The sequence below is a fragment of the Pleurodeles waltl genome, chromosome 7, assembly GCF_031143425.1.
Source record: "Pleurodeles waltl isolate 20211129_DDA chromosome 7, aPleWal1.hap1.20221129, whole genome shotgun sequence".
Lineage (NCBI taxonomy): Eukaryota > Metazoa > Chordata > Amphibia > Caudata > Salamandridae > Pleurodeles > Pleurodeles waltl.
The window spans coordinates 974,018,699-974,038,197 of record NC_090446.1 but is presented as its reverse complement, the minus strand read 5'-3'; the positions used below and the strand labels follow the sequence as shown (position 1 = coordinate 974,038,197).

Below are 19,499 nucleotides of genomic sequence, written 5' to 3'. Positions count from 1 at the left end.
TGTGCCAACTATGCCAGGATGGCATAGAGGGGGCAATTCCATGATCATAGACATGTTACATGGCCATATTCGGAGTTACCATTGTGAAGCTACATATAGGTAGTGACCTATATGTAGTGCACGCGTGTAATGGTGTCCCCGCACTCACAAAGTTCAGGGAATTGGCTCTGAACAATGTGGGGACACCTTGGCTAGTGCCAGGGTGCCCTCACACTAAGTAACTTTGCACCTAACCTTTACCAGGTAAAGGTTAGACATATAGGTGACTTATAAGTTACTTAAGTGCAGTGTAAAATGGCTGTGAAATAACGTGGACGTTATTTCACTCAGGCTGCAGTGGCAGGCCTGTGTAAGAATTGTCAGAGCTCCCTATGGGTGGCAAAAGAAATGCTGCAGCCCATAGGGATCTCCTGGAACCCCAATACCCTGGGTACCTCAGTACCATATACTAGGGAATTATAAGGGTGTTCCAGTAAGCCAATGTAAATTGGTAAAAATGGTCACTAGCCTGTTAGTGACAATTTGGAAAGAAATGAGAGAGCATAACCACTGAGGTTCTGATTAGCAGAGCCTCAGTGAGACAGTTAGTCACTACACAGGTAACACATTCAGGCACACTTATGAGCACTGGGGCCCTGGGTTACCAGGGTCCCAGTGACACATACAACTAAAACAACATATATACAGTGAAAAATGGGGGTAACATGCCAGGCAAGATGGTACTTTCCTACACAGTTGTGCAAATTTTTTGGAACCGTCTCTCCCACTCTCTGGAGAGTGCTGAAGAGCTGAGTCCAAATGGGGATGCAGAGTTGAGGAGAGGTGGGACACAGGTGAGCTGCAGGAAGACAGCACAAGATGACGCTCAGGGATTTTATGTAGTTTAAAACAGAGAATCCTGAGGAAACAATCATTTCCCTTGAATTGTAATGCTAACAAGGAGTTGTCACATGCCAGACTACGTCGTATCCCAGCCCTAGCAGCTCCACAGAGGCACTGACTGGTGGGCACTGATAGGGGAGGATGCTTTAATAGGGAAAAGGAAGTGGCAGGATTGGGGTGCACCAATACAAGTGGGGTATTGGAGGTGAGAAGGGTAGTAGTAGCTTGGTGGGCACTGGCAGGTGAGAAGGACAGTGGCAGGTGGGCGAAGGAAGAGGTAGGATTGATGTGCAGTGAGTGTAGGCGAGAAGAAGTGAAATTATGAGTAAAAGACTGAGAATATGGAAGGTGCTAGAAATGAGCTACAGTAGGATATTAGCAGAAGAGGTGGTCGCTGAGAAGGGGCACGGGCAATGATGAGGGAAGTGGGTCACTGAGTAGGGGGTGGACTACGACAGAAATAGCGAGCACTGACAAGGAGAGGGACACTTGCAGGAGAAGTGGACACTGTCCGGTAAGCAGGCAGTGACAGCAGAGGTGAGCAGTGTGATGTGAGGTATTAACTGGCCGGAGAAGTGGAAACTGAGTGGATGAAGGGGAGTGCCCGGAGGGAGGTGGGCATGGGAAAGGGACCTGGTTGGGAGAGGTACGCAATGACAGAACAGGTGGACACTGACATATGAGAAGGTAACAGTCACAGGAGGGGCAGTGTGTTGTATCTGTACCGTGATGTAGGCACTGACAAGGGAGGTGTGCATGATTTATAATGGGGTGTGAGCAGAGAGGGAGCCATGACTGCCATAAGTAAGAATGGCAGGGATAATTCAGAAGAGAAGAGGGGAAGGGCTCAAGTAAAATCTCCACTGGGCCTGTGTTTTGAAGCACTTTCGTCATCGCATCACATGCGTGCTTCCCACCCTCATAAGCTTAGGGGGAGAAGGGGTTAACACAAAAATAGTTTATGCAGGGGGATCGGCAAAACAAAGTTTGAAGACCATTGACCTAGAAAGAAGTATCCTTGCTTTTAAGGGCCCTGCGTTAAATGTTTGACCTAGAGCTGCAAAAACTTCTGTAATGCCTCGGCCAGAGTAAAAGGGGCACGGATTCCCTTCTCCTTGAAAGAGTGGACTGTCACTAACATGCATGCCTTTTAAATGTGCAATTGTGAGTGTGTTCCTGCACCATAAAGAAATGTTTGTTGTCAACGAAAATGTACAAATGTCGAGTACCCATAGTAACACATCCTTATTTCCACACCACACCTTTGCTTTCACCCTTCTGGTTAGGTCCGCGCCTATGGATTCATCACCCCAGACTACGACAACTACTCCGATCACTACTATGAGAAGATAAAGAAGAAGGTGCACTTTTATGCTAACCACGACTTCAGATTAGAAATGCAGCTGTGGCAGAAGCTGAACGATGAAGGAATCGTGAAGCTGTACCAAGGGCCGTCAGAGGACCGTGAAACCACCGGCTGATGTCGCAGATTCTGCTGCCCTGGTCAGTCTAGATTTGTGCGGATTGAGTCACACTGGAAATGTCACAGGTATATGTGCCTCACTATCCAGGTCTAGACACATTTTTTTCTCGCCACCCCGGTATGTGTATTTCGATCGTAATGAGCCTTAAAAGCACAAAGGAGCGCAACGCTCCGCTCGAGCTATGTACAAGCATGCTCATGAATTGGCTGCGTTGTTAAAGCGTTCTCAGGAGGTGCATGGGAGGCTTTGTAACTCGTCAAGAATTTGTCTTTGTAAGAAATTATTGAAAAGAATGTTTGGTTTTGCTGCGCTCCTCAGGACTAGCCCCCACCCTCGCCCCTCGACCCCCCTCCACTCGGGTGTCTGCGTATTGACTGACACATAAAACCCACCATAGAAGCGACTCGGTAAGCTAACATCTCGCGGGGCTTGGAGGAGGATGTGACCTGTCAGCACCGTCACCTCGCGTTATCTTCGAGGTGCAGCTGCTGTTCGCACATTTCGCATTCCACAGCCATACAGTTCTCTTGCTGGTATGCACTGTAAGTCTGCAAGCCACGGATTTAAACATTTTCTAACCAGGTCAATAATTTTAGATTCCATTAAGGACAAGGAGGCGAGGATTATGCTTTCTCTTATCTTTACTGGCAAACAGCAGCCAATCAAAACACAGTAAAAGTTTAAACTATATGTTCCATGACCGTATCCTGTGCCATCACAGTCCTTCTCTTGACCCTATATGAGACTCCAGCAATAATGTCCATCCTCTTTCTTTGCCATAACAGTAAGAACTTGCAGTCAACCAATCCAGCAATGTGATTCCAGAACACTGCTAGCCCCGCTCAGCTGGGTCTTCCATCCCGGTTCTTCCATCGAACTTCATCGACTTTCAGGATTCTTGAATTCCCACAAACGTTTCATCCAAATCCTTTTCATGAAGCAGAAGTGTTAACTCCTAATGAGAGTTAGAAACAAAACTAATATCCAAACTCATATATGATGGGGCAATCCATCAATAAAACATTTGCATTGTACACAATCAATACATTTTACATATAACATCAATATCTAGGATGGGATAGTCCTTGCCTCCGTGTCCTTAATAGAATCTAAAATCTTTGGCGCGCTAGCTAGAATTTTTTTAATTCTATGTCAGGACTGGAGGCTTCGGATTATGCTAGTTTAATGTTTATTCACCACCTCTTACACAACATCCACAATTGGTTTGTGAGAAAACACCTTAAAAGTAGAATCACTCGACCAATCAGCCACAGCCATGATATCTTTCAATCTCGCCCCAGTTGAAAAAGCTTTAGAAGCCATGGCTCCTCTAACAGAATGAGTACCAAAAATAGAGGTAGCTATACCCGCTTCAGTTAATAACCATCAGACCCAATGAGCCAATGTTGCTGCAGTAACTGGTCTAAAAGGCTTCTGTAAAGAAATTAGTAATTGACCAGAAACCTCTTGTCTAAATTCTCTCGTACAATCCTCATAATCTTTTATGCATTACACTACACATATCTTTTTGTCATGTGGAAAAGATAGGTATGCTATACAACGTGACAATGTTTTTGTACATCTTGTAATGGAAAAGGAAACCCCTGAGGAAGTAAATACTCTACCTGCTAAATCCAATGCTTTAACATCCAAAACACATCTACACAAGAGTAAATAGAGTAACATTATACGTTTTGCTGAAATTTGCTTGCGGGAAAGATCCTTGTTACAAGGCCAAGCTTTGGGAAAACGTAGGACCACATTAACATCCCATAAAGAATACCTCGGCTGAGGAGGGTTAACCATGTGAATACCTCTGAGAAGTTTACACACTAATGGATGTTCTCCCACCGGTTTACCCTGAATATGAGGGTGACCGGCTGAGATAGCCGAGTGACAATTATTAACTGCCCTGTAAGCTAAACCCTGTGAGGCCAGGTCAGATTAAAAATTGATTATAACGTGAATCTCTGATCCCACGGGATCCATACTCCTTTCACAGCACCAACATAGCCACTTCCTCCAGGCCTGCTCATATCTATTATGAGTGGAGGGGGCCAACGACTGAGATAGGAAAAATAATGCCGTAGTCTCCTGAAAGTCTCCACGCTATCAGGAACAATTGGCCTTGCAGGTTCAGAGGATGAGCTCTGCCCGACAGAAGATCCTCGCTCCCCGGCAACATCACCGGGAAGTCACACAATAGTGTCATTGCCAAGGGAAACCGAGGCTGTGCTCTCCAAAATGAGTCACCAAAATTACCTCCGCCGATTGATGTAGTATATGGACAATGACCCGCGGAATCATGGCGAATGAGGGAAAGGTATACAAAAGGTCCTGTATCCAAGATTGAAGAAACACATCCATCCTTGCTGCAAGAGGATCTGATCTCCAACTGTAATAAATCGGAACTTGATTGTTCAACCGGGAGACAAACAAGTCTATTTGACAAGGCACCCATTGCCTCTCAGGTGCTTGGAAAATCTTTGGATTGAGCTTCCAATTGCTGAAATCTTGCAGGGAGTGAGAATTCCAGTCTGCTGTCGTATTGGAATGACCCGGAATATACTCCGCTATCACTGAAATTTGGCGATGCAGACAATAATGCCAAAAATCCTTTGCGATCTCCGCCAGAAGTCGAGATCTGGTCCCTCCGAGGCAATTGATATATCGGACTGCCAACACATTGTCCATCCAGGCGAGAATACAATGTGTTCTGCGTGGAGAGAGCGATCTGATTGCAAACGCTCCCGCCAAGCATTCAAGACTATTGATGTGATAACTCAATGCTCCTGGGGACCAATGACCACCTGTCTCCACTGAGCCACAACATGCGCCCCAGCGGCTTGCACCCGACTCTATTCGTATGTCCGGAACTGAGGAAAAAATTGCTCTCCTATTCTATGCATCCATGTGGGAGAGCCGCCAAGAAATCTTGGTCTTGGCTTCTTCTGAAATCAAAATCATCTCTGAGTACTGTAGGCCCTTATGAAGGTGTAAAATTTTCAGCCTCTGAAGAGCTCTGTAATGTAGAGGTCCTGGGAAAAATGGCCTGGATCGAAGATGCCAGAACACCCACTATACATGCTAACATCTTCAATGATATATTCAGAGAAACAAGGGCTCTCCTCACCTCTTTCTTGATCACTATTCTTTTGGCTAAAGGAAGCAACAGCAGGGCCCTGATCGAGTCTATTTGAAAACCTAAGAACTCGATATTTTTTGATGCACAATGCAGGACTTCTTGGAGTTGATGATGAACCCGAGATCTTGTAATAACTGGATTGTCCAATTTAGATGACAAATGACCAGGTCCTTCTCTTGTGCCATAATATCATGTAATTGAGGTAAACAATAAGTCTTACGCCTCTTTCCCTCAGATACTGAACCACTGGATGCAGAATCATGGTGAAGCACCAAGGCGTTGAGGACAGGCCAAAGGGTAGTGCCGTGAACTCGAACCATCGGGGGCCCCATTGGAATTGAAGGAAGCCTCTGTGGGGGTCCGAAAATTGTCACCGAAAGGTAAGCATCTTTTAAATCTAATCTTACCAGCCAATCGCCGTTTCTTCATAAATTCTTGAGGAGATGTATGCCCTCCATCTTGAAATGGTGGTATTCAATCCAAGAGTTGAAGTGCTTGAGGTTCAGTACAAGTCGGAAACCACCCCCTTTCTTTTGCACCAGAAAAATCGTGCTCAGAAACCCTTGGGGATGAGAAGACTCTACCACCGCTCCTTTCTGCAGGAGTGCAGCAATCTCCTCATCTATGAAAGACCAATCTTCGAAGGGTAAAATGGAGAGGAGGGGGTAAGACCTTTTAAACTGGTGGTGCATAGAACTCTAGGTGAAAACCTTGGACATTCTGTAACACCCACAGGTCTTGTGTGATCCCCTGCCATGCCAAAAGAAAATGTTGAATTCTTCCCCCCAAAATCACTTCTGAAAAGTGAATAATCCTTACCTGTTGCATTGCTATCGTAGCGGAAACCACCTCTGCGGGATCCTCTGGAGGCCCTGCCACGACCTCTGTATTAGGTGGGGTTGAAATTTGAGGCACCGTAGTTACCCCCTCTGCCTCTCTGATGTGCAATTCGTGAGGCCTGATAACCTCGGCCTGGCGCTCAACCCCTAAAGCGTCCGGCCCGTGTAAAAAGAGCATTATTGAAGACCTTTTTAATAGACGATTGGGCTTTGTCAAGTGCAGTAAATGTCGCCACATATTTGCCCAGGTCTTTGACGAACTTGTCGCCAAATAGCATACCATTAGCCAAGGATCCTGCTTCATTAGTTGCCAAATCAGCTAACTTAGGATCCAATCGCATAGGGAATGAGTGACGACACACAGTGGATATGGTGCTGCCCAGAAGGCAAATTGCACACTGAGCCCATTCCAGTACTACGTCTGGGTCCAGGAGAGTGTTGGATTCTTTAGCCTGGATTGCTAAATGTAATATTTTTGCGGTCCAGATACATCTAAGATTTTACCTTGACAGCCGCGTTAAGCGCGGTCTAGCCCTTTCTTTGGGTCTTTGTTGATTCTTTTAAGAAACGTCGCCATGTTGGGGTCTAATTCGGGGGTATCTGCCACTTTACTACTCAAAGATGGCCGGGGATATTCTGAACAAAGAGTTTTGCAGACGTCCTTTTCAAAACTTTTTTGTAATCCGTTTTGAACATAATGAGCCGCCACGCCTCTAGGGATCCATTCCGTGTAGCGGGGATGGATAATGTCTTCTGGGGTAAAGAGGAGGTTATGCCCACCTGGTACTGAAGTTTCTGATGAAACGTGGTGGGATTTACACCTTTTCTTTTGTGAAGCGGAATCTTTCTGTGCGTCCTCTGACTCTGAATTAGAAGACAACATTCTTGTGCCTCCTCCTGAGGCTGAGAAAGCAATGGAAAGGGGGTTGTGGATTCACGAGGGTTAAGCCCTCTATACTCATGATTCCGCAGCACAGAAGCTGCCATCTGTGCCAAAATATCGGATGAAAACACTCCCACTGAGCGTTGCATTGGGAGTCCTGATATTTCCACGGAATCAAAACATTGTGACTGAGTCTGCTGACTTCTTTCGCCTAAAAATTCTCTCCTGCCAAAATTAGTCAATGATTGATTGAAAGGTTTCAAGGTTTTTTTTTAAGGCCCAATTCACAGAGTCCTCCACATGGTGACCAAGTGCCCCCACTAATCTCTCCTCCAGCTGCTGTTCCATGGGCATCTCTTGCAATTCCTGAGATTGTTCCTCCTCATCAGCGTAATCCGCCATTATCACAGTTAAGAGGTGTGGAAGAGTTTGAAAGGGGGGAAACCCTGTGGCAGGTATGCAAAAATATTTTCAATAAGGCAGCAATACAACTGCCTGGTTAGCAAAAATAATTAGTTTGAGGAGGGAGCACCTGCACACTGAAAATAATTGGATATCCGATTCCCCTAGGGCTCAGCCCTAAGATGTTTATTGCAGCCCCATCGGGCACACCCTGAGGCCACTTAAACTGTGCTGCGAGGCACATGCGCGAAGAGCTGATGGGAAATGAATGAATTTCTGAACCGGCTCACCGTGCATGCGTGCGCAGCACAAAAGAAAAAGGACAGGGTCCTACAACAACGTGTAAAGCGAAATGCAGAGAAATTCCTCTGGCCTCACTCCCGCTCCCTGCTGGCCCAGCATTAGGGACCGTCCGATCTCTTTACCGTTCGCGACGTGCTGCCGTACCAGAATGTTTGAACACACTTGCTTCAAGAAGGCACAGTTGAATAAACAAACGTAAGGCACTTATCTGGCTGCTGCAGCAGCAAAGAAAGAGGACTGTTATTATTGCTAGAGCTTTATATAGGGTCAAGAGAAGGACTGTGATTAGACAGCATATGGTCATGGGATATGTGGTTTAAAGTTTTACTATGTTTTGATTGGCTGCTGTTTGCCAGTAAAGATAAGAGAAAGCATAATCTGAAGCCTGCGGTCCTGACAGAATTTGTAAGATTACTTCATTCTCATACAAAATACAGAAGGCGTGCTAACGCACAGCAGTGCAATCTACCTTGTCATTCAGAAATCAACACTCACTCCAAAGAGTCTGGCTATAGGTCTAACTTTCCTGATCTGTGCGTTTCATAACAACATTGACACACTCCACTTACCACTTATTTCAGAGAAATAAATGAAAAGCTTTAAATGCCTCTTTTTGGATGACGGCACTTTCTTATTTATGTAAAAAGCTAATTATAATGGCTACACACTTGAGAGTCAAAGGAAAGCACTAAGGGGTATGGTTCATCGGTGGTGAAAATGTGTTGGAAATTTCCAAAGTAAAATGACGCAACTTAGGCAATTTGAAGAGGTGTTATAAAATGGGCAGGGATGTTAAATATTTACGTAAATCTGTATTTTAAGTATTTCTCACACGTTAGACACTTCATCTAAATAAATCATGACATTGTGAAATGGGCCTAGTAGTTCTTGGAAATGGAGGCATCTATTGGGTGGCTAAATTCCTAAGAAGGCATTGGATGTTGGAGTTGACTTCCGCTCTACACACTCAGACCATGTAAAGCTTACCATTGTCTGAAGATACTGCACCTTAGTGGAACTTTCACCACATAGGCCCTCATTCTGACCTTGGCGGTCGGCGGAGAGGCGGCGGTCGGACCGCGAACAGACCGGCGGTATTAAAAATGGCATTCTGACCGCGGCGGTCACCGCCGCGACCGACCGCCACTTCCCCACTCCGACAGCCACGGCGGTCATGACCGACGGGCTGGAGTCTGCGCACTCCGGTCCGGCGGTCGACCCAAGACCGCCAACGGTATCATGACCCTGCTTACCGCCGCGGTTTCTGGCGTTCGGGAACCGCCATGCGAACCATGGCGGTAGGCACTATCGGGGCCAGGGAATTCCTTCCCTGGCACTGATAGGGGTCTCCCCCACCCCCCACTGCCCCCCCGAGTCCTCCCCCCACACCCTCCACCCCCCTGCCACCCCCCAGAGGTGGTACGAACCCCCTCCCCACCCCGACATGCACATACACGCACCCCGACATGCACACACCCCCAACATGCACATATACACACCCCCTACACACACACATACACAACGGGGACACATACCCGCACACATACATGCCGACATGCGCACCCGCCGAACTACACACATTGCCCATAGGCACAGCAGCACTCCCCGCCCGCATGCACGCACTCACACACCCCCTCTACACACTCACACGCACACCCCCATGCACGCACACATCACACAACACCCCCCCACCCCCTCCCCTCACGGACGATCAACTTACCTTGTGCGTTGGTCCTCCGGGAGGTGACGGGAGCCATGGGGAGGTGACCGCCAACAGAAGACCGCCAACAGAAGACCGCCACACAGAAATGTGGGTCGTAATTCTGTGGGCGGTGTTCTGCTGGCGTGGCGGTGGAGGTTGACCAGTCTCCACTTTCCCGCCGACCGCCAGTGTGGCTGCTGGCGGTTTCCCGGCAGAACGCTCCCAGCGGTCAGAATGCGCACAGCGGCATTCCGCCGCGGTCGGCGGTCTTCACCGCGGCGGTAACTCGGCGGTCTTGCGAAAAGACCGCCAAGGTCAGAATGACCCCCATAGTCTGTAAAATACCACCCAGCTCCAGTTAACACTTTTTCACACAGTGATGTACGAATACTCCTTGGGCCCTAATGTAAGCAAGCATATTGTGAGCACCATACGCTAGTTTATTAGTAATAATTTGGATACATTGGGCCTCACACCCTTTGGCACTGGTGCGACTGCAACAGCTGCAGTACTGATAGCTAAGACCCTGTTTTCAAGGTACCAAAAATCCCACAATAAACACTTCCGTTTGGAGGTCAATACATTGATGTTCATCTGACAAAGTTGACTTTTGTGCTGTACTTCTGTGAGGCAAAATGTGCATCTATATGTACATATAAGGGCGAAAATGATGCAGTTTATTGGTCATATATATGTGCATAAAATGTCCTATGACATGATTCCATTTTCAATCAATAAGGGAAAGGGCAGGTGATATTAGTAATGTTACAGTTCTGCTGTATTGAAGTTGTAATTTTAATTTTGAAGCACTTATATTTTTGGGGTTAGGTGAAACAGGTTTCATACAGACATGGTAAAGTATTAAATGTGATACTGCTGGCATAAATGTATACACAGCAATTGACCTGGTTTTTACTGATTCTTTCTTTTTAGTACAAGTTTACCTCAATTATGGGTATTTGCCAGTGTTATTATGTAACATGGCAACTGTTAATATGTTCTTATCTTATATTCTTCAGCTTAATGCGTTTTTATTTAATTGTACAGTTCATGGGAGATATTTGAAAGTTGTTATTGATTTATTTATTTTATTAGGTTTTTATATATACATGCAAATAAAATGTTATATACATTTTCCCAAAAGCCTGGGTTAATCAAGTTAATGCACAAGTTACATTTTCGTCAAAAATAAATAAATGATTTTCACTCAAACAGAGCTCCCAATTGCTTGAATTTTTCATTTGCATTCTTTCTCTATCGTCGTATATACACTGTAATTTTGTAGGTTCAAGAACTTAATTTTTTAAGTCCTCCCTGTGCTACATTATATTTGTTTTCAGATAAAGAAGCTAAAATAAAGAAAGTTTGCAAAATTGTCAGGTTGTTAACAAGCTTGTGTCTGAAATGTCGTTCTCTACTAAATATAAAATTTAAATGTCATACAAACTGTTTGGCTCTTACGCCGATGTGTCCGGGATGCAAATCTGGCTAGAAATGTAGGTATCTCTGGAATACGCTGTACCCAAATGAAGACTGCCCACCTTCAGGAGCATGAGAAAGACTGTGAGACACACCTTGGGTATGAATTGGCCTCCATCAGTTCACTGGGGTTAGATTACATTCCTCTTTAAAAGGGGGCACAGGTTATGCTGATGCCGCCAGCTAAGGCTGCTGTCCATGTTGTGTTTTTTATATCGCTCGTTTGGCATACATGTCCCGCAGTAGTCAGCATATCTGAATGCAAAAGGTTGCAGAGGTTTTGCTTAGTGCACAATTTGGATGACTAGCCCTACTGTGATTTTGCGTTTTTTGGTGTACATGACAACAGCACTCCATTGGTAGGTTTGCTATATGTGGGGCCTGAAAGCAGACGAGAAACCTAAACTCCAAACAGTGCACATTGCTATTGCACAAATGGCAATATGTCCCTCGACAACACAACAAGCTCAACAGTGCATCCCAACTGCACCTATACCTCATATTTATGCAGCCATAACATCCTGAAGGCAGGGTCGGACAGGCCAGAAAAGAGGTTCAAGTACCGAAATAAATATGCTGTCCATTAGCATATCGGATAGCCAAAAAGTGTCCCACATTCTGAAAATCAGAGCAGTATCCGACTTGTAAAGACACGCTGTATAGGTCTTTTGCAAGGAATGGGAAACTGCATGCATTTGTGCTTTCTGAAGACAATATTTGACATAACTTGGCAGATTTGAAAAAAAAATAATTGTGAGAATGTATTCCCCCCATTGACTTCTATTGAATGTGAGGCATTTTCAGATGTCAGACAGCCAAAATAAAGCAATTTTTGGTTTAAAAAATCAGGAGTCTCCCACCTATTGACATGTATGCTGACGCCCAGCTCAAGGGAGAATACAGCTGTGCAGCACCATTCCATGCTGCTGAGGCTTGGCGGGTGAAGGGATGAGTTGGTTTAGAGACTGTAGCTGACTCCAATCCGAGCTCCCGGAGAGCAGGGGATTAGAGATATTGAGGGCCTCCAGACATTTGCAAAACAGAGGCAAGCTGGAGTGAAAAGTCCTAGGGACCTCACCAGCATCTTGAAGGGATAAGGGGGTATGTGGCAGGCCCACATAGGCTTCCTCAGCTATCTGACAACAGCAGACAGTCTAACCACTTTTCAGCATAATCATCCCTTGAAGAGCTGGACTGCAGGGGATTTTCCATCTCCCCTGCCACCGCTGAGAGCCTAGGACACGGAAGGCTGGAGTTTGAGCAAACTCTGACAGCCTTAAGAACCTTAAGGGTTCAATCCTTAGACTCACAAAGAGGAAACGGCACAAATTGACCTCAAAGGCATAACTTCAACCTAACGGTGTGTGGGGTGGCTCTCAATGATCAGTTATACTGCTAAGCAGTAACTAGGAACTAACTCATACGGGGACCCCAATCCAAAAGATGACCCTTTGAAGACCCAGACCCTGAGAACTATGGACGTGGGGGCTGGAGCGCCGTTTGTTGGACCTGCAATCAGTCTGATAAGTTGTCCTCCTCGCCATCATGGTATCTTTCAGGCCCAAGAGAGAAATGTATAAGGACCTGTTGAAGGCAGTGACCAACAAGCTTGATAGAACTACTAATACGAATAAGAGTGCATTGGAAGATTGCGGTGCTGGCCCCATTCAACCCCAGAAGATGTTGAGAAAGTCACCAAAAGCGCTAGGACTCAGATCTTCCTAGATCTCAAGAAACAGATCAGAGCAGTGAGAACCAACATTAACCAGAGCCACTATGAAGTGCGAAAGACCTCGATGACCTGGGAAACCGAGAGGACTCACTAGAATCCGCACAAGATGAGAGAAGCCTCAAACTAGAATACCACTCTCATTTATTTGAGCTAAACAATCATGTTATTGATCTCCAAAAAAATCAGGACTTACAAAACTTCTAGCCCATGCTAATCTTCGCGTCAGAGGGGTCCCCTTAGGCAAAGAAGGAAAATATGTTTAAAGTTATATCTAGGGTCTGGCCAAGTCAATCTTGAAGGAGCATGGTCCTGATTAACTTCATACAGACTGTGCGTACAGCAGAGGTCTGTCTAACCTAAATTCCAGATATCCCCCAGATATTGTAGTATGCTTCTTTCAGTTCACTGGTAAAGAGGCTGTCTTTGAAGCATCACAATGAGGTGGATCTATCCGATAAAACGGTATGACCTCTAAGTGTTTTAGGCTGCCTCACCGGTCACCCTTGCCAAGCAACATGCTTTCCACACAATCACAGTTCTGCTCAAGGACCATAACCTCTGCTACCTTTTAGGGCACCTGTCAGACTATATTTTGAATGGCAAGATCACTTAAAGAGGCCTGCTACATCTTGGACTTGCCCCCTCTGGAGGCAGACAGTACCCTAACTTCGAACTTGCTTCACCGAAAGAACCCTGAGTGAAAATGGCATGTGGAAGCAACCATGTCAAATCCCTAAATGAGAAGAGACACTTTCTGGGCAGAAGGCAGTGTTCAAAATAGTCCAAAAGTCAGTGGTCCCTCATCTCCCGAAGCATCAGGAGATACCTCTATGGATTTGCCACCAGATGCCAGAACCTGAAGGCCATGAAGCACCACAATTAATAGAGACTGAGCAAGTCCACTTTGAAGCTGACAAACTAAAGGTAAATAGATGAACTTTGGGATGAACCAAAGGCCCGTGTTTGGGCGGGCACTGAAAAAGATGGATGTCATCAGTGGCCTTATACCGGACAAGTGTTTGTTCTCACTTTTCACTTGTTAGTGAATTGCTTGACTATCTTGATTCCTGCAAACCATACATCCATATCATTGGTCACACCTAATGTCACCACATGCATCATCACATACAATGGCACAGGGCGTAATAACCCCCTTAAGAAGCCCTCTATTCCACATGAATTAAAATCTCCAGACAGATATTGACTGATCCAAAAGACACACCTCTGAAATCAAGACCAGGCCAGACTGAGATCTAGGGAATACCCAGCACAATAGTACTCCTTGGGGGAAAAAAGACAGCAAGGGTGGGGATTATAGTATACAAGAGATGACCGGGGTGGTTGACGGAACCTTAAAAGATAAGGTTGGGAGGTGGATAGCCCTAAGAGGGACATTAAGAGGTGAATTGTGAACCTCTGATCATAGCTTTTACTTACTGTGCTAATCAGTACAAGAGAACGTATTTACGTAGACGAATCCACACTCAGGGCCTGGTCAACAGCCTCAATAATCTTGGCAGGGGACCTCAGTCTCATACTTGACAACAAGGTTGACAGAGATCAATCAAGGCTGGGGAGTACAGCCACACTGTCCCCTTAAGGCAAAGCTCTATGGAAAATGGGACTAGCCAACGTCTGGAGCCTGAGACACCCTCTGGGGAGGGATTATTCCCATTACTCTGGGGCTCATAAATCCTGTTCCTGACAAGACTATGGCCTTCATTACAACTTCTGCGGTCTTTTTAAAAGACCGCCGAAGCTGCGGGCACCAGTATACCGCCAGTGCTGGCGGTATATCTGGCTCCCTATTATGACTTTTCCGCTGGGCCAGCGGACGGGAACAGCATTTCCGTGTGCTGGCCCAGCAGGAAAAGTCACATCAACATTGCAGCCGGCTCGTAATAGAGCCTGCGGCAATGTTGATGTGCAGCGGGTGCAGCTGCACCCGTCGCGCATTTTTCGGGCAGTGAAATGCGCGATGAGGCTGTGCCTGGGGGCCCCTGCACTGCCCATGCCAAGTGCACGGGCAGTGCAGGGGCCCCAGGGGCACCCGAGACCCCCTTACCGCCAGCCTCTCCATGGCTGTGTTTACCGCCGTGGACAGGCTGGCGGTTTCTTGCACCGCTGCTCTGGGGATTATGACCGCCAGGCAGAAGCCTGGCAGTATGTTGGAGGGGCCGGCGGTATGGCCGTGGCTAATGCGCCACGGTCATAACACCTGGCGGTACACCGCCAGCCTGTTGGCAGTGTTACCGACAGCTTACCGCCGGCCACCGGGGTCGTAATGAGGCCCAATATTTTTTTAGATAACAGCCTTCTACCTGGCCTAACTGATGACACACTAGAAGCTATCACACTCTCCGACATGCCCTGGTTACTTGTGCTCTAACCTGACCATACACTAGTCCACCTGACTCTGGACGTACATGGCGCCTTCAGAACCCACTCCTAAAAAGCCAAGTAACTGTTAATAATATAAAAAATAGTATTACAGTATATATAACACACAATGATATGGGGGAAAGCTCCACAGCCACTGTTTTGGGATGCCCTAAAGGCGGTTCTCCATTGAAACATCGTAGCAGAGGTGGCCCACTTAGAGTGTATGCATGAGGCTTTAAGCACAATGCTCATATTAGCAGGACCATAAATGTATGCATTCCCAAAAAGTATGAAGGGAAATAGTCATGATACAGGACCAGATTAGAACAATGGAAATGGATAGAGTATCATGCTTACTAGCTAGGTAAGACATAAATATTATGAATTATGCAATAAAGCAGGGAAACTATTGGCAAATATGCTGTGTGCCAAACAGGACAAATAACAATAAAGGTCAATCCCATGATAGCTAGTTGCACACTCAAGACTTCTACATACAGAACGCTTTCATAACTTTTACTCCCAGCTTTACACAAAACAACCTACCAACCCCCAACTGAGAGTGGCCTTGACTACGACTCATAGTTCAGACAGAGAAAAACTTGGAAAACCTTTATCAAAAGAGGAGATTCTGATGGCTATGTCAAAGCCCTGCCTGGCAACAGTCCCAAGACCAGGGCCTGATGGCTATGTGACAACCTTCTATAAATGTTTTGTCCTCTTTTTTCTGCCACTTCTCCATAATGTGTTTCTGAAAGTGATACAGGTGGAGCGGTAACACCCTCAATGACTGAGTCTATCATCTTTCTGATTCTCAAAACGGGGAAAGAGGCTAGCGAATATAGCTCTTACAGATCAATTTCCCTTCTCAAAGATGACACACATTTATTTACTAAAATAGCAACACTAAGATTACAGACGTTGATGGGGGAGCTCACTCACCCTGACCTTTTGGGTTTTACTCAAGAACAGCAGGCAAGAGCCAATACCAGCATGTGCATTACACCTACTAGACATTGTTACCTCGGGAACAAATCAATCAGACATGGTCATCCTCAATGCCTGGAAAGCATTTGACAGGGTTGACTGGGACTTTATGTCTGATGTCCTAGAGAAAAGGGGCACCATGGAGGACTTCTAGAATTGGCTGTACAGAGGCTATCACACCCCAATAGCCTGCATCTAATTGAATGGAAGGATCTCCCAGTGGGTACATATCGCTAGAAGCCCCAGACAGAGTTGCCCCCGTGACTCCTCCTTTTTGCACTATTTTTAGAGCTGCTTGCGTAACAAATATGGGCATCCCCCCGGATTAAGAAGATCAAGTTAAGCACACATAATATAAAGCTCACCATGTTTGCTAACAACATTTTGGTGTCAGTGACAGTCCCACTCCTGATCTTGCCACACTTAATGACTGAACTAGAAGCCCAAACTAACTCAGACTTCAAAATCAATATCACCAAGTTGGAGAACCTTAACCTGGGCAGATACATTTTGGATCAACTGCAGTTGTTTGATGGGCAGGTACACAGATTGACCATCTAGGGTCAGCCCTAGCCTCCACTCTAACTAGCACCAAAGAATAAATCATCAAAGACTCAAGAGAACAGTGAAGCCCAAACTAAATAGCTGGAAACAGAAAACGTTGTTGGTCCTGTACGTGGTGGTGGCGTATAAAGTGTCCATTCTTCCAAAATACATATATTCATTTCAGACATTGACACTCCACAACCCAAAAGACCATATTACAGACCTTCAATCTGCTCTTCCTTAAGCAGGGCATAGAGAATAGCTATGCGCCAATACTCACTCAAGCCTCACAACGGAGGACTGGTGATCCCAGACCTCACTTGCTATTACGTGTCTGTACATCTATGGTTCCTAACACATTGGGCTGGGCAAAAGACTCAGATGGGTTGGTGTATGTTTGACCCTACTATGGTAGCATGGCCCTCTCTGAGAAATACTCTGGAGGCATAGAGCTCAAGGACTGCTACCCCATACCTCTACCCAATTACGAGGGCTATCCTTGAGGTATGGGATAATTTAGCAATAAGGAAGGGGCTTAACACTTTTCCGTCGCCCTTCACATCACAGAGTAACACAGATTTCACCTCCAGGTTAAGCAGAGCTGCAAATGAGCACTTAAGGATTATGGGGGAACTGGGCAAGGCATACTTTAGCGGGCTCTGTCTGCGATAGCTTTGTGTTTTATCACCCAGTTTCTGCTAATTCAAGCCCCATGATGCCAAACAATATTGAATAAGACATTAAAGACCGAAAGTAAGTGTTAAGTTTTCAGAGTTGCAATGTTTCCAGTCTTGATTGGTGTTATTGACCCCTCAAGCTGTAAAATGTTTCATTTACGATAGATTTTTCCACAGTTTTTTCTGACACTAGCCGAGCAATATATTGCTAAAGTCCGTGAACTGTGAATGTGGGCCACGTTTTTTGGTAACAATCCGGTCCTTTTTGGTAAACACAACTTCTGATCAACATGATTCCGATTAATGAATCACATAACAACCAGGAAGATAGGAGGGCCAACTTTTAGAAATTCCTACTAGACCATGCAAATAGTGGATATGCGCTGCGCAAATAGTGATAACTTAAAATTGATTCAACACAATAGACAACAAAGACTTCTTACATTCCTATACTTGCAAGAAAAAAATGGGGTATGTGCTAATCTGACCACAGAAAAAAGAGATGTATCGATGACACATCCTGCCCAAAGCAGGGTAACAGTCTAACAGAAATCAGTACTGGAGATTTTTTAATGAATCTGCTGAATTCCAGCTACGGTGATGTCTGTCTGGTCTTGTTTCAAGAGGACTAATCAAATCTTTATACAGACATGAACGTCAATTAGGGGTGGCCAGGGGTCACAGCTGCATCTACTGGCTTGCCCCTTGTGACCCGGGAACTGCCTCTGTGACCCCTTGCCTCAGAGGTGGCAAAATGACTGCCAGGAACACAGTGGCAACCTGTCCATAAGGACATCGGTTGGGGCTACACTCTCATAGTTTTCTCTCATTTTGTATTAGGTCGAGCGTGCAAGTGATCTGACCTGTTGTAATCTATCTGTGGGCTTTTAACCACACTCTCTGCACGCCATCACTATCACTGGTTCATGGGCTTGCCTTTCAAAAATCCTTTGTTATCATTGGTAAATGCTTTATGTTTGTCCCTCTTTGGGACGGTTTAGTTACCGTCTTGGACATCGACCCTGTTACATTGCTAATTGTACGTTTGCAGATACGTTTGACTGCCAGCAAACTTCTTATTCCTTTTGTGTCTCTCCTTCACGCTCATGCTCATGGCGGCCATGATGCTTTTAATCGGCTCGCTTAGATCAACTGTTTTACTTCTCATTTTCAATCTAAGTGGCAAGAAATGTCCAGTTAGTAATTTACAACATTAACAGCTCTAACTTGAGCTAACATGAGACCCATTGCATTTCAAATGCTTTTTACACTAATATTGAGTAATGTTTCATAATTCATCATTAGTGTAATAAAAAATGGAGTAGATTAGCTGCCCTTAGCAGCTGAGGTAAGTAAAAAACAAATGCTTTTAAATGTATGCTGTGTGCATGCTTGCGGGTGAATGTGTGTTTTACATGAGAGAGTGTTTGTAAGTGTGAATGTCTGTATGTGTAAGCATGTGTGCGTGAGTGAAATTGAAGGTCAAAGGGCGTGTGATGTCACTTCCGACCGCTACTCCTGGCATTTTGGTGAATTGACGTTCATGTATACAGAGGGGAAAAGCTGTGGCCCACTGTTGAAAAGCCCTCCACGTCTGCTTTGTACCCAGTGCTTTATTTGTAAAATAAAAAGTGCTGGTGCCCAAAGCGCTGCTCAGACAGCCACAGCTGACGCTATAAAATTACGGCTTGCCAACTACCAAAGGTGAGCAGTCCTGAATCCACCTCAGGCCTCTTTAATTCACTGCCAAACACTCCATGCCCAGTTGTCTCTCTCTTACAGGTTTGTGCCCTCTCCCATGTTCTGCATTTCTCTTCCTCAGTCTTTCACTTTAGATTGGTCTCCTTCTGTCTTGAAAAATGTCTAATGAGGAGAAATAAGCACTGGTCCCCAGAAATAAGTGCCAGTGTCCCCCCACCGCCAACCACCTGCTCAAATTAAGCACTGTGTGTTCCACATTGGCAATCCATTGTTTGGCGTCGCACCAAAGAGAGAGAGGTTTGCTGTTTCACACAACTAGGGCAGCTACTAGAACCTTCGAAGGACAGCACTTCTC

The 19,499-nt window shown here is 45.6% G+C and overlaps 1 protein-coding gene across 2 annotated transcripts in view; it reads left to right on the top strand.

Moving 5' to 3' along the window:
- Nucleotides 1–19,499, top strand: part of LOC138245813 (alpha-N-acetylgalactosaminide alpha-2,6-sialyltransferase 2-like) — a 577,537-nt gene that overhangs the window by 515,430 nt on the left and 42,608 nt on the right. Inside the window, exon 9 of one of the 2 annotated variants that reach the window (XM_069199746.1) lies at nucleotides 2,169–3,041. The exons of the other annotated variant lie outside the window; for it this stretch is intronic. Coding sequence (XP_069055847.1) covers nucleotides 2,169–2,363 — 195 coding nt within the window. The 3' untranslated portion in view covers nucleotides 2,364–3,041. Of the gene's footprint in view, nucleotides 1–2,168; nucleotides 3,042–19,499 lie in introns of those variants that run through there. 2 annotated transcript variants of the gene reach the window in all.